This window comes from Petaurus breviceps, unplaced genomic scaffold, assembly GCF_028583685.1.
Source record: "Petaurus breviceps papuanus isolate PSGF00001 unplaced genomic scaffold, PetGlider_PUasm1.0 126, whole genome shotgun sequence".
Taxonomy (NCBI): domain Eukaryota; kingdom Metazoa; phylum Chordata; class Mammalia; order Diprotodontia; family Petauridae; genus Petaurus; species Petaurus breviceps.
Window position 1 is genome coordinate 30,097,679 of NW_027185655.1, and position 15,731 is coordinate 30,113,409.

Here is a 15,731-nt window from a genome sequence, read left to right on the forward strand (position 1 = left end):
CTTCCTTCCTTCCTTCCTTCCTTCCTTCCTTCCTTCCTTCCTTCCTTTCTTCCTTCCTTTCTTCCTTTCTTTCTTTCTTTCTTTCTCTTTCTTTCTTTCTTTCTTTCTTTCTTTCTTTCTTTCTTTCTTTCTTTCTTTCTTTCTTTCTTTCTCTCTCTGTCTCTTTCTCTCTCTGTCTCTTTCTTTCTCTCTCTCTTTGTCTCTTTCTTTCTCTATCTCTCTTTCTTTCTTTCTCTCTGTCTCTCTCTCTTTCTTCCTTTCTTTCTCTCTTTCTTTCTTCCTGCTCATGTGTGGCATTACAACTAGCATCAATGAGAATTTTTAAACTACATATATATGTGAATACACACATATATTGTATGTAGTGTCTTGAATGAAAAAAAAATTTATTGAGCTAACACAAAATACGTTGATTATATGAAATATTTGAGATATTATTGATTATGTTATGTTTGCATACCCTTTGTGAGTCATATTTCTGATTTGCAAGGAATAAAAATATTTGCTAGTAGAGAAATGTAAGTTACATTCCCTTTTCTTATGTGGACATTTTACTTGTTGAATGATGCAGAAAAGGGACATTCTCTGTGTAACATCAAGAAAAGCAATTTGAAGGAACATAAACAGTGCTGAGAGAACCTGAGAGAAAACCAGCTCTTCAGATAAAAAGTTATGAGAGGACCTGAGGACAGAATAGCACCTCAGAGGGACAGGTACTGATTGATGGTAGAGAGGACTGCCATGCATTGTTTCCCTGCAGCTCATCTGAATGTAACTTTGAAGATTACTGCTGGAAAACTCTGAAACAAAGAACTATTTGTAGGCTATGGTATACAGACTACTTCTATCATATCTGACAAATGTGGAATTTGAGATTTCTTGACTTAAGCTAGAGATTGATCACAATAAAAAAAAGTCTGATTTCGGTAAAGGAAGTAAATGAGAAACCAGATAAGAAGATCAGGAATCAGAAACAGAAAAAAAACAAAACTAAGTGAGGGTAAAAGATCATTGAAGCTGATAGGAGAGTATGCACACAGAGAATGAGACATGAGGAGAATGAACATTGACGCCTATGAATCTGAGAAGCCAGTGGTGCTGAGAGGCTGACAGAACCTAAGAGCAGTTGACCATACACTCTGCTATTGATAAAGGGAATTGTTCTGTCTAGAGGAAAGTTCTGCTATTTGGATAAGTTGATTGCAAGAGAAGACTCCTGTGTTGTGTTCTAATAACTATCAGTGTGAAAGCCTTCCTGTCTAGTGCTATCTACAGTCTAACAGAAGGGAAAACATTCAAAGACTTGCCTATGTTGCCTTTTACTTTCTTCTGTGGTTCAAGAAGGGAAACCCCTATCAAAGCCTAAAGAGGGTAAAATCTGAATAATTTTTCAAATCTGAAGATTAAAAGGAATTGATCTGCACTGAAAGAGTGCCATGCCACCTCAGCATAAAACCAAGGGAATAGGCTTCAGAAAATCTGTGGACCTGAGTTAATGCTGATATTAGCTAAAATGTTTAATACTGCTTTGGTGACCGAAGTGCAGCAGAGAAGCACATTTGTCCTACAGAATAATGGAAATGTTCTGAAGAGGAATAGGAAATATATAATATAGACTTTCCCCTAAAGAGACAACAGATGTCTATGCCACAGTCCAGATTCATGATTTGCTCCAGGCACATGGGTTTCCCTAACTCAAGAACCTAATTATTTATAAAAGTTCATGTTTCCTTACTCCTCCAGATGTTATTTGCATTAGTAAGAGAATGAATAGATGATTGCTTTAATGAATCTTTTTCCTTCTATTGAGCAAATCTCATTTTGTGATTATTTTTGCTCAGTAAATATTTCAAGATTAAGCATTAATGGTGTTATTGTTATTAATTTTTAAAAATGGAAAAGTCACTGGTGGGGGCTCATGAGGTATAGTAATGAATGTGAATGTGTATCTCTCACATTGAAGCTGCAACCAGAACCCTGACAGTGAATTGTAGCAGTGTAACCCTTTTTCTTGAGGAATACTCCACACTTCCATCATAACTATAGGGGAGGTGAATGAATCAAGACAATCTAGGAAGAGACAGAACCTAAAGAGAATCAGAGGCTGGTGCTAAACCCTTTTTAAATGTTAAACTTAAAAGTGTGTTCACAAGAAAAAAAATGATATCCTCACCTAGGTTAGCAGGGTGTCATGATAGAAAGCACACATGCTTTTGACCTAGAATCAGAATGTATGAATTTTAAACAAAATGAAGAAAACAACACTTACACCATCTACCCCATAGCCTTGTTGTGAGGAAAATGTTTTGTACTGCCAAGTGTTATATAAATGAAGTATCATTAAAGCCTATTACAAACATAAAATATTCCATAAAAATTGTCAATAAGTTCATTCTTTTAAAACCTTACCTGTATTTGCTTATGTGGGATATGTGAGGTAATACTTCACACACACACACAACTGTAACACTTAATCTTAAACATTTTAATAAATAATCTTGCCACTAAATCTTTCTTTTTAGCTATTCTTGCTGATAACCATGTCCACTAAGGAAACTTTGTGACATCTTATTTATTAAGCAAAGTAGAAAGAGTGAATATTGTGAAATAAGCTTTTGGTCTTTTTCCTTCCTTTTGGTAACTGTGGTAGCAGTTTTGTATTCATGCAGTTTCCTCGTCTGGACTCCTTACTCCCTTTTACATTACTGTCTGAGTGTTGATAGATAAACTTGCTGGACAAATGAGGTTGCTCCCAGAACCTTCCTTAAAGCATAATAGTGTTAGAATTTCTAAATTGCACTTTATGTCCAATTGTTAAATATTCAGCATTTCCTAAGGGGAGGTTTGATCAATATTTGAGACATCTTCAGCTCCTTTAAATGGATCTGATCTAACACCCAGGGGTTCTGGAAACAGTGTCCACAGTTTAAAAATTATTCTTATGATAATCACTTTTACTTGGTACACAGGTCATAGGATCACAGATTTAGAGCTGTAGTCCATTAAACACTATAGAGACCAACTTCCTCATTTCATAAAGAAGTTAAATGACTTACTTGCCCAGGGTAACACAGTAACACAGTCAGTAAATAGAGTCTTCTTGACTCCACCTCCATCATTATAATCTCTATACCACACAGGGCAGAAGTTTACTGGTTTAATTCGATTGAGCAAACACTTCTTAAGCAACTTCTGCATACAAGAGAATATGCTGGCACTGGTGATACAAAGATGATTAATTAACAAGTATTTCTTAATGGCCAATTGCAGGCAGAAAACTATTTTTTAAATAGTACTTTATTTTTTCCAATTACAAAAGTCATTTTTATAAGATTTTGAGTTCCAAATTTTTCTCCCTCCCTCTTTCCCTCCCCCCCCAAGGCAGCAAGCAAATAGGTTATACATGTATAAACATGTTAAACATATTTCCACATTAATTGTGTTGTGAAAGAAGAATCAGAGCAAAAGGGGAAAACATGATAAAGAAAAAACAAAAAAACAAAAAAAATGAAAATAATATGTGTTGGTCTGAAAGAACTGCATAGTTCTTTCTCTGGATGTGGTTAGTATTTTCCATCGTGAGTCTTTTGGAATTGTCTAGGATTATTGCATTGCTGAGAAGAGCTCAGGCTATCATAGGTAATCATTGTACAATGTTACTGTTGCTACTTACAATATTCTCCTGGTTCTGCTCACTTCAATGAGCATCAGTTCATGTAAGTCTTTCCAGGTTTTTCTGAAATCCACCTGCTCATAATTTCTTATAGAACAACAATATTTCATTACATTCATATATCACAACGTATTTAGCCACCCCCCAATTGATGGGCATCCCCTCAATTTCCAATTCTTTGCTACCACAAAAAGAGCTGCTATAAATATTTTTATACATGTGGGTTCTTTCCTGCTTTTATGATCTCTTTGAGACCCAGAAGTGATATTACTAGATCAAAGGGTTAGGACAGTTTTATAGCCCTTTGGGCATAATTCCAAATTTCTTCAGAATGGTGGAATCAGTTCACAACTCCACCAACCATGCATTAGGGTTCTAATTTTTCTACATCTTTCCTAAGATTTGTCATTTTCCTTTTTTGTCATATTAACCAATCTGATAGATGTGAGGTGGTACTTCAGGTGTTGTAATTTGCATTTCTCTAATCAACAGTGATTTGGAGCATTTTTTCATATGACTATAGATAGCTTTAATTTCTTCATTTGAAAATAGGCAGAAAACTATCTTGGCTTTAGGGAGATACTGAGTTTAGGTAAGATATCCAGTTAGTGAATGTGGGGGTAGATATCAACAAATACTTCCATCATTGAACCAGCATTTATTGAAGAATTACTATGTGCCAAAAACTCTGCTAAGGCACTATAGATTCAAAGAGAAAAACAAAACAGTTCATGGCCTCAGACAGCTTATATTCTATGAGGAGGTAATTGAGAAGATATGCACAAATAACTGTTATTAAGGGAACTAAGTCTGCTGGAGAATTTCAAAAATGCTGTATGAAATCTGAGCAGCTAGGCTGATGACTGAGGTGGTCTTGGAAAACTGGCCTTCCAAAAAATCTAGTAGCATTTGAAGAAAAGCCCAGTAATGAAGGAATGAAAGGAATATAGCCAAAAGAAAGGATGATAATATTATATAAGAATGGGGGACATGATATTATTTTGATATTCATCTTTAAATTGAATTATTTTAAATTCTGCAGGCACAAGAAGAGTATTTCATTTTAATTATAGCTTGCTAATCAGTAAATGAACTCAGGAGAACAGAGGCATGGTAGTGTTGGTGCTTTCAAATAAAACTCATTCCCCAAGACTAGCTTCTGTTCCTAATTTAAACCTTAAAATTATTCCCCAAAATGCTTCTTATTATTTTTTTATTATGAAACTTGATGCTTGGAGGAAAATTTGACACAGTATACAAACAAGACTGTCTGTATAAAGATTGAGCCAACTCCTCATTCCTGGATTTAAAAAAAGGTCACCAGTTTCTAAAATGTCAATATCCTCTGATCCAGAGATCCTACTCCTAATAATATGCTCCAAGGAAGTCAAAGATAGAAGGAAGGGTAGGGCTCTATTGTTGGGACTGTGAATTGATCCAGTCATTCTGTAAAGCAATTTGGAATTGTATGAGGAAAGTGACAAAATATCCATGCCCTTAAGTCCAAGGATCTCCCCTGTTAGATAAATACTCCAAGGAGGTCAATGGTAAAAAGTTAAAAAAAAAGATTTAGCAGCTACTTTTGTAATTCTGAAGAATTGGATATAACATAGATGCCCATTGATTGGTGAATGGCTAAATAAATTGTGGCATGTTACTATACTTGGAATATTGATGTTTTGTAAGAAAAATGACTATGGAAATTTAGAGAATCATGAGAAGACTTATATGAATTGATATAAAAGGAAGTAAGCAGAACCGGGGAAGGACATGAACAATAATAGCTGTATTTATACAGAGCTTTAAAGTTTGTAAAGTGGTTTACAAGCATCACCTCATTCTATCCTCACAACAACTCTGAGAGTTAGATGCTATTTTTTACTAATCCTTACTTTACAGATTGGTTAGTTGAAGCAGACAGTTTAAGTGACTTACCCAGGGTCACTTGCACTTCTAGTATATGGGGTTCTTGTGGAGAAAAGAGTTTGTGAGATTTAAGAAATTATATGCTAAATATATCAATAAATAATAAAACATAAAAGATCAGAAGAATGAGATGATGATACTAACTCATTTGTATACCACTAAGTTCACAAAGCACTTATTTTTCTCACAACAGTATCAGGAAATAGGTAGGTGAACTATTATGCTCCCTGTAAGTAGAAAAAAAAAGAAAAAGAAAGTGTAGTGATGAAGATAGTGGATAGAGAGCTGGACTAAATGGCAGGAAGATCTGGGTTCAAGTTTTACCTTTAACATTTAGAGGCTATGGGACTGATAAAAGTCAGTTCTCTAGGCAAATCTCTAATGCAGTAAAGTACAGAATAGGTTGCGATCTTCATTAATAGAGAGAACTTTCTCACAGGGAGTTCCCTACACCAGTGGAATCATAGATCTGATAGAAAAAAGTAAAATACATAAAATAACATTATTTGCACTGTTGGAGGAATCTTTGTGAACCAAACCACACTTGTAAACAAAAATACTAAGGATGGTATTGGCTCCCCAGAGTGGATGGACGTTGTTTGCCCATAATTCAAGAATAAGCACAATGAGAATGGGACTCTTAGATCTTATTGGTTTCCATGTATGGTAAATAATAATGATAATAATTTTAAATAATAATGATGTGGTGTTAAGATTGCTGAGTTTTGCATTACAAAAGAAGTGAAATGTATCTTTAGAGGCAGCTAAGTGGGACTGTGGAAAGGACACTGGGCTTGGAGTCAGAAACACTTATCTTCCTGAGTTCAAATCTGACCTCAGCCACTTACTAACAGCAGGACCTTGGCACAGGATAATCAATCACACAGTAAGCATGAAGCACATTCTTCTTGGACAGCCTATTTTAAGATGCTTTCAGGGTGAACTAGGCTTGAAGTAGGAAAAGGACTAGATAACTTTCGGAGATCTCTTCTTACCCTGGGAACCCAAGAAAATCTTCAGTCACTGTGTAACCTGAACCAAGCTTATTTCTTTTTGATGTACTTTTAAACTAATTAAAACCTGCTCACAAGAAATGAATCTACTTGAAAGCATTCTTGGAAGGAGATATTTTATTCAAGGTATTTTTCGCCCTCAATCTAGCTACCATTGTGAATGTCATCCCATTTGACATGAAGCTGATCGACTAATTCACCTTAACAGAAGGAACATGGGGAAGAGGGAATTAGCATGCAGTTAGCTGAGAGTTTAAAGGGAACAATTGTACCTTTCTTTTGGCTTTGAGTTGCTCATGGTATCTGTCTGTTGTGTCACCTGGGATTTCTCCTCCCCAGAGGGTAATTCCCACAATGGTGTAGGTGATGCCCATGACAAGTAATGGGAAGCAATATACCAGTACAGTCACAATAATATGATACCTGTAATGGAATAGACAAGGGTTATAAGAGCACGCTAGGAAAAGACATAGTTGAATTGGCTGTGCTTATGAATCAAACAGAAAAGCTTCCAAAAGGCTATGCTCTCATCCTCTGAATGTTCTTCTCACATTTAAAAACAAAACAAACCACTATGCACACAGTGTTTTTATTGTTGTTTAGTCATTTTTTCAGTCGTGTCTGACTCTTTGTGACCTCATTTGGGATTTTCTTGGCAAGGATACTGGAGTGATTTGCCATTTCCTTCTCCAGCTCATTTTACAGATGAGGAACTGAGACAAATTGGGTTGAGTGCCCAGGGTCACACAGTTAATGTGTCTGAAGCCAAACTTGAATTCATGAAGATGAGGCTCCTTGATTCTAGGCCCAGAGTTCTGGGTCACTGAACCATGTGGGGTAATGAAAATGGGAAGAAGGATATAAACTGCTGGTTCCAAACTGTGCTGTTTTCTCTTCTCCATATATGATATTCCATCTCTTACCTCTGTGCCTTGTATAGGCCATGCCTGGAATTCACTTTCTCTTTCCTCTATCTCCTAGCTTCCTTCAAATGCTCAGCTTTTGACTGACACCTTAGATGCTACCGTCCTCTCACTAGAAGAAACTTTCCATTTTGTCTTTATCTTTCCATGCATGTGGTACTTCCCTTCCCACCCCCACCTCATTAGATGTAAGCTTCTTGAGGGCAAAACTTATTTCATTTTTGTCTTTGTATTTCCAGTGACTAAGCAGTGCCTGGAAAATAATAAATGCTTATTGAATGATTGGCAAAGTTAGTCCTGAACTAGAGGAGCAAACTAATACAATCATTTTTCACTAGGCCCATACAACATGAAAGGAACTAGCTAGCTGTCGTTTCCTTTTTAAAGTGAATTGGGCCTTTGCTCTTTCTGTCAAATAGATCAACACAGGTTTTATAAATAGATTCTTAAATATAAATAATAAGATAAAATACATAAATGTATTATATAAATGAATACATTTATAAATATATAAATATTACAAATAGGTTCAGGTATTATAAATAGACCCATCAGTCTTTATTTTCTATCTCCTGAAAACAGTTTTGAACTAATTGTTTATATCCCTTGTTAAAGTCAGAGTATAACTAATTTGTCTTTTAGCAAGCCAGCAGAACTGCATTCTTAAATTGCTGAGGCATATATACCTGTCACTCTCATTAAGGAAATAGGGCAGCATAAATTATTTTTAAAAATGGAAAGAGAAAAAAAATCACAGATTTATAAACAAAATGATGAAGCTGCATGAATAATTCCTAATTTCCTAGAGAAAATCCTATGCTCTACCAGTCTAAGCTAACATCTTTCTAAATTTGTTTACTTCTCAAGCCATTTCTAGATGGTAGAGACAGAAAGAAGCATCATTAACTGTTCTGGGGTCTTTTGCTTTAAAAACCCTCATAAAGAGATGGAATGAATATGGTGGGAAAATTGATCTGTTAGCTTCCAATTTCTTACTCAGTTATCCATATGTGGGTTGAAGATCACCTTATAATCCTGTTGACATGTGACTGACATTTAAAAAATAAAGGGCTAACATCATTAAAGCAAGGGGTCTGAAGGCTAATATATTGAACACTAATTATTATCATCTAATTTTTCTCAAGATCTTCCTAATATTTTTTTCTCACAATTTTATCTTTTGCTGTCCTCAGCTAATTGACAGGATTATTATTTTTTAAATTCCAATTTATTTTTTACTTTTTAAAGCCATTTTCCCCAATTACATATAAAAACTATTGTTAGTCTTCATTTTTTAAAAATTTGGAGTTACAAATACTCTCCCTCCCTCTCTCTTTGCCCCGTTCATTGAGAAGACAAGTAATTTAGTATGGGTTATCTATATGCAGTCATGCAAAACTTATTTCTACATTGGTCATGTTGTGAAAGAAAACTCAAACTGCCTTCCCCCCAAAAAGTCAAGAAAAATGAAATTTAAAAAGTATCTCAAACTGCATTTGGTTGACAGTATTGCCGAAAATAAAGGGCAATCATTGTTTAATAATTTGTTATTTCTAAAGGCAAAAATCACTCTAGTAGAAAAAAATACTGAAATTCCAGTTGAAATTAAGTGATATATAAATATGTATTTTACATACTCACATGTATTTTATTGTACGCAACATTTACTCTCGCCATAGGAATATTAAAGGCCAATAGCAACACAAAATAAAACACCTACCAAGTGATAATATTCCTACAACTTCCCTTAGATCTTCTTACATGTTCTAGCATAGAATTAATCCAAATCTGAGTCTTCCAGGAATTGTATAATTGAACATTTTCATTTCCTTTGTCATTCAATGGGATATATTGTCTAAAATTCAAGTCCTTAAAATAATATTTTCTCCTTTCGATTTTCTTAAATGTAAATCCCAAATATGACACACCATAGTGGAGAAACACAAAGCCTGCCCTTCTATTCCATACCTTTCATGATTCTTTCCTAACTTGATCTTATTTCTAAGACAGATAAAGGTGAAATTAACTCACGTAAAATTCTGTTTTGGACCTTTTGGCCACTGTACATAGCAAAGTGTCCGACCAGGCATCACTTTTGTTTTGGAGTAAAGACACTGAGGAAAGGCAAGAAGGAATGCCAGAATCCAAATGCTTCCAATGACGACTTTTGTAGCAGTTGCAGATAATCTGGGTTTCAGGGGATGTATGATGGCCATGTACCTGTTTTGAACAACCCAAATTCTTGTTAGTAGAAGGCATTTCATATAGAAAATTTCAAATTTCAGTGACTAAGTTTCTCCCTGTTTTGAAAAGCAAAACGAAGATGGGTAAACATATTTTTTGATTCCTTTATTTTATTCTGAGCCTAAATAAAACAAGGGTTTCCATGACATAGTAGAACGAGAAAAAAAGATGATTATACAGGAACCTACAAATCTATTATGTACAACTTGCTATTCTTTTAAAATATGTAATAAAGGGGCAGCCAGGTAGCACAGAGAGTAAGAGCACCGGCCCCAGTGTCTGGATGACCTGGGGATCGAATCCAGGCTCAGATACTTAGCACCACACCCAGAAATAACTGGCCGTGTAAGCTTGAGCAAATAACTTACCCCCAATTGCTTTAAAAAAATAAAATATATAATAATGTTATCATGTAACTTTCTTTCCCCCTTCCTTCCCTCTCTGTCGCAGATGGCTACTATTAGACACAAATATGTGTACATATGTGAAACCATTCTGCACATTTTTCTATTTATCAGTTCTTTCTCTGGGATACAGGTAGCATCCCCCTTCATATGTCTTTTGTAGTTAATTTTTCGATTTATAATAATAAAAATGACTTAGTCACTCAAAGTTATCCTTAAAAATATTGCTATTACTGTATACAACATTCTCTTGGTTCTGCTTAGTTTGCTCTTCATTATTTTGTGCAAATGTATCCATACGTTTCTTTTCTTTCTTTCTATTTTTTGCTTTGGAGGGCAATTGGGGTCAAGTGACTCGCCCAAGTCACATGGCTAGTTTTTGTGTTAAGTGTCTGAGGTAACATTTGACTCCAGGTCCTCCTGACTCCAGGGCTAGTGCTCTATTCATTGCACCACCTAGCCACCCCATAAGTAGGAGCCTTTGCCCACTCAGCCATGGAACAGAAAGCCCATGCTTTTCTAAGATCATTGAGCTCATCATTTCTGATAGCACAGTAGTATTCCATCACAACCACATACCACAACTTGTTCAGTCATTCCCCAGTGGCCTAGCATTCCCTTAATTTCTAGTTCTTTAACACCACAAAGAGAGTTGCAATAAATATTTTAGAACATAGATTATTTTTCTTTTAAGTGCTGCATTCGAAGAGCAATTTCATATTGCATATGCTGCTGAAATAATGTGGATGGCACCTATTCACTTTCTAAATCAAGGATATCCTCAATTTTTACAACAGATAACTAAGAGAGAACAGAGTACATTAAGGATCCAAATTTATATCATGAATCACAAATTATACAGAATATACTCGAGTAAAACATGGCTTCCTTTCTGCTATGGATTGTTGCTTGAACCTGGATATGTACTTATCTTCTTAATACTCTCATAATCAGGTTGAATATAAGAACACAACCTTTAGGTAATGGATCAAAATAATGACATCACAGAATCACAGAATTTTGAGGCTGGAAGGCATCTCAAGTGGCTATATTGTCCAAAGCATACTCCAAAAAGGAGCCCATTACAACCTACCTCACTAATGGTTATCCAATCTTTGACTGATGACCTTCAATGAAAGAGATCCCATTACTTCTCAAGTCAGCCCATTCTACTTATGGATAGGTCTAATTGCTACTATTTTTCCCCCCAACATTAATCTGAAGTTTTGTCTCTTTCAGCTTTCAACTACTTTGCCTTCTGGGCACAAACAGAAGGAGACTGAGTTCAAATATCTGAATAAATAAATTCAAATACTTGAAGATAGTCATCATGTCCTCCGAAACTTTTCTCAAAGCTAAACATCTGTACTTTTTTCTTCATATGGTGTCAACTTGAAATCCTTCATTATTCTGGATTTTCTCTAGTTTATCAATGTTCTTTGTAAAAGGTGATTCCTTAACTGAACAAAAAAGCTCCAAGCGTGGTTTGAACAGGGCAGAAAAGATCAATAATTTCATCTTCTCATTCCTAAAAGTTGTGTTCTCCATTCAGCTGGAGTTATACTCATTTTTGGGGGCTAGCACATCATATTATTGATTCATGTTGAACTTAAAATCCACCTAAACCCTGAAATCTTTAAAGACAAATTATTGTCTGGCCATTTTGTACTTGGGAAATTGATATTTTGAATCTAAGTGTAAAAATGCCCATTTATTACTATCCAGCATCATCTTTTTTGACTTAGTTGAATTGTTCTAACCTGTTCACCACCCTATTCTTCCAATCAGTGCCCTCTCAGTGTTATGTAATTTGAAAATTTCATTAGCTTTCATCCGTATGATTTTATTCAAGACATTGATAAAAATGTTAAATGACACTAGGCCATGCATAGATACCTGGGAACCCTTTCCTACTTATTTCCTTCTAAGATTACATCAAACTTTCAATGACTCTTCCTTGAGTTAGGACATTCAACCAAGTAAGAGGAAAAGGAGGGGAAGGGTACAAGTATTTATTAAAAGCCTACTATGTGCCAGGCTAAGTGTTTTACATATATTATTGCATTTGATCTTCATGGTAATCCTGGGAGGCAGGTTCTATTTTGACCCCCCATTTTAGGTTGAGGAAACTGAGGCAGAAGTTAAGTGGCTTGTCAGGGGTCACTAAGCTAATAAGTCAGATTTGAATTCAAGTCTTCCTGACACCAGGGCCAGGACTCTATCCCTGTGTCACCTAGCTCACTCTGAATCCATTTAATTATAGCATTGTCTAGCCCACATTACTCGACCTTTTCCACAAGGTTAGCATGAGAGATATACTAATTTCTTTGCTTCAATCTAGGCAAACTATATTTACAAATTCTTCTGAGCAACCAATTTAGAAAACTATCAAAAAAGAACTTAAGATTATTTTGGTATGACCTGTTATTAAAGTCTCTTGGTCATTGCTGTTTCCTTTTCTAGACACTCTCCAAATTGCACTCAAGATTGATAATTTTCAAGTCTTTATGTGTTTTCCTTTTTTTGAAAATTGGGATATTTATCCTTCAGTCACATGGCATTTCTCCCAATTACCATGATCTTTCAAATATCCTTGACAAAGGCTCAGCAATCATGAATGATAGGTCTTTCAGTGTCAAATGAAGCCAGAACCTTTTTTTTTTTTGCATTTTGGAGGACGATTGGGGTTAAGTGACTTGCCCAAGGTCACATGGATAGTTTTTGTGTTAAGTATCTGAGGCCAAATTTGAACTCAGTTCCTCCTGACTCCAGGGCTGGGCTCTATTCACTGCACCACCTAGCCGCCCCAGCTAGGAGCTTTCTTACTCTTTCCTTATTTATAGTGGACAGAAATTCCCTACTAGCTATCATTGCTATGTTCTTTCCAGTCCAAAGGTAATATTCTTTGCTTGAGAAATAAATAAATTAACAATTGAACAGATCTGCCTTTACTAGATGTTAGTTATCACTGTCCCATACATCTGGGCAATGGTCTTCTTCTCTTTCTGATTCTCATTTCCTCAAAATTTGTTATATATATATTTGTTTTCCTTTACAGCCCAAATACATTTTAAACTTTCACATCCCTGACATGATTCTTACAGTATTGTGCAATGTTTTTAAATGGACAAAACTAAAACAGAAAGGAAAGGGGGATCAAGTATGGGGGAGAGTAAATAACTGAACTGGTTATACATAATCTTTTATGTAGAGTTTGTCCTTTCAATAGCTTCTAAAAATATAAATTGGTTGATGCGTCTTCTATACATACACATTGGTCTCTTCAAAAGAGTTCCTTTTTCCCCTTCTCATAAGAAATATTTCCTATTGTATCTTCACAATTTCATCCTTGGAAGTTCCCCAGGCAGACTTCTCTAGAATTATGACCCTATCCTCCAGAATCCTTTTAATCTGCTCTCCCAAACTCCAGAGTGCATGATTTAGAGATGTTTTTCTTTCCTATCCTTTTCCATCATAAACTTTAAGATGTAGTGGTAACTTCCCATCAGAATTCCCTGTGTGTCTATCCCAGCAACCAGTTCATGGCATTGGTAACCATCTGATCCTGAGCATAATTTCCCCTTTTGGACAGTTACGCGGTATACTTAATAGAGTGCTGGACTTAAAAGTCAAAAGAACTGGAGTCCAAATCCTGGTCATGTACTTAGTAGCTGTGTGACCCTAGGCAAGTCATTTAATCTCTATGGCTCTTGATTGTTTCATCTGTAGAATGAGAGAGTTGTACTTCAATGCCTCATGTTCCCTACTAGCTCTAAATTTATGATTTTATGATTTTACAACATCTCTCATGGTTCTTCAGCGTTTTGAAGAATAAAATTATCATTAAGGCACATCAGGATGTTTTTAGCAGCTCTATTTAAGGTAGAGAAGGCTCAAGCAGATGTCTAGATGATGAAAGTTACTCACTGCCACTAGGTCATTTCTCTGTCAATGCCTAAATCAAGGAATGTTTCCATTTACTTTATTCTTTTTAAAGAATAAAGAATGGGCAAGTCACTTAACCCCAACTGCCCTCCAAAGGGCAAAAAAAATATATTTTTAAATAAATGTAAATCTCAGAATCTTCTTTGATTCTCTTTTTTTCCTTCATCCCTTACATCCATTCAATTTATAACTGCTATATTTCTATTTTCACAATATATCTTTCTATGTTCCTTCTTTTCTACCTCCATTGCAAATATTTCAGTTTGGGCTCTGTTTACCTGTCAACTTGATTATTAGAATAGTACTTTTAAAAAATGTAAATGAAGTGTTAAAATTTCTTTCTGAATGATGTGACAACATGATAGAGTGTTAGTTGATGATCAAAATGATGGAGTTCCTTAACTGAGCTTCCATAAACAAAGTATAAAAAAATTACTTGACAACATACTAAAGAAGTTTAGAACTTCCTCAGTTGACCTGAGGGCATTGGCCATTGGACAAAGGCAATTGATGGGGCACAGTTTGCTTAAGGATCAGTTATGCCCTCAGTAGCCTCTCACTAAAAAGAGTCAAGTCTGAAGAAATTCCCTTTTCACAGTTTTCCTTCTATAACTTGGATAGTGTTTTCTCACTTAATATATACAAAATATTGATACCAGCTCCTTCTGTGACAGCAAAGAACTGGAAACTAAAGGGATACTCATTAAAAGTGGAATGCCTGAATACATTGTGGTATATAAACATAATGGAATATTATTAAAAATTATGAAAAAAGATGGTTTCAGAGAAAACTCAGAAGACATTGATTAGCTGATGCAAAGTGAAGTAAACATATCCTGGAGAACAATTTATTCAATGACATTGTAAAGAAAAAACACTTTGCAGGACATAGGAATGGCTAACCATCATCCTGAAGATAAATAATGAAGCATGCTAATTACCTTTTGACTGAGTAGTGATGGACTCACATTGCAGAACAAGGTACATATTTTTAGACACAATATGGGAATTTATTTTGTTTGCCTATGCATATATATTAAGGTTGTTGTTTTTCTTTTTTTTTTTAGTAAGGGTATAGCAAGTAACTTAAACAGGAGGGAATGCAAATAGGACAGCATTGAAATTACATAATGAACCTATTATGTACATAAAAGCAAGAGGTACTTAAGAGATATTCATGGTTTTCATGTGCAGTCCTTTACTTTGTACATGGAGATACTCGTCTGCTCTTGGTTAAGTTCAGAATAAGAAAAACAAAAATTTAAGAATACATAGAATACATATTTTCTTCTCTGATTTTGAAGAATATGTCATCTACAGTAGATTAACTGAATTATTGTTTCAAAAGTCAAACACTGTGAGACAATTCCAGAAAAAAAATATGGATAATGGATAATGACAGCAAATGCTAGGACTATGTTTTTAATGGTCTTTCTTGGAATAATAAGTTACATGGGCTTGTCAATCTATACACTATGTAGCACTATGTAACATTCATAAATTAATGATCAGTAACATCATTTCATTATGTTGGTATAAACCCAAAACATTTGTAAATCTTTTGGATGATCTGTCCTACTTTATTTCTAAAAGGAATATTTTG

The 15,731-nt window shown here is 35.1% G+C and overlaps 1 protein-coding gene across 1 annotated transcript in view; it reads right to left on the reverse strand.

Annotated features, from left to right (window-relative positions):
- TACR3 (tachykinin receptor 3) overlaps positions 1 to 15,731 on the reverse strand; it is a 100,159-nt gene that overhangs the window by 48,460 nt on the left and 35,968 nt on the right. Inside the window, exons 2-3 of the mRNA XM_069099342.1 lie at positions 9,567 to 9,755; positions 6,885 to 7,035 (exon numbers count right to left, since the gene is read on the reverse strand). Coding sequence (XP_068955443.1) covers positions 6,885 to 7,035; positions 9,567 to 9,755 — 340 coding nt within the window. The remainder of the gene's footprint in view (positions 1 to 6,884; positions 7,036 to 9,566; positions 9,756 to 15,731) is intronic.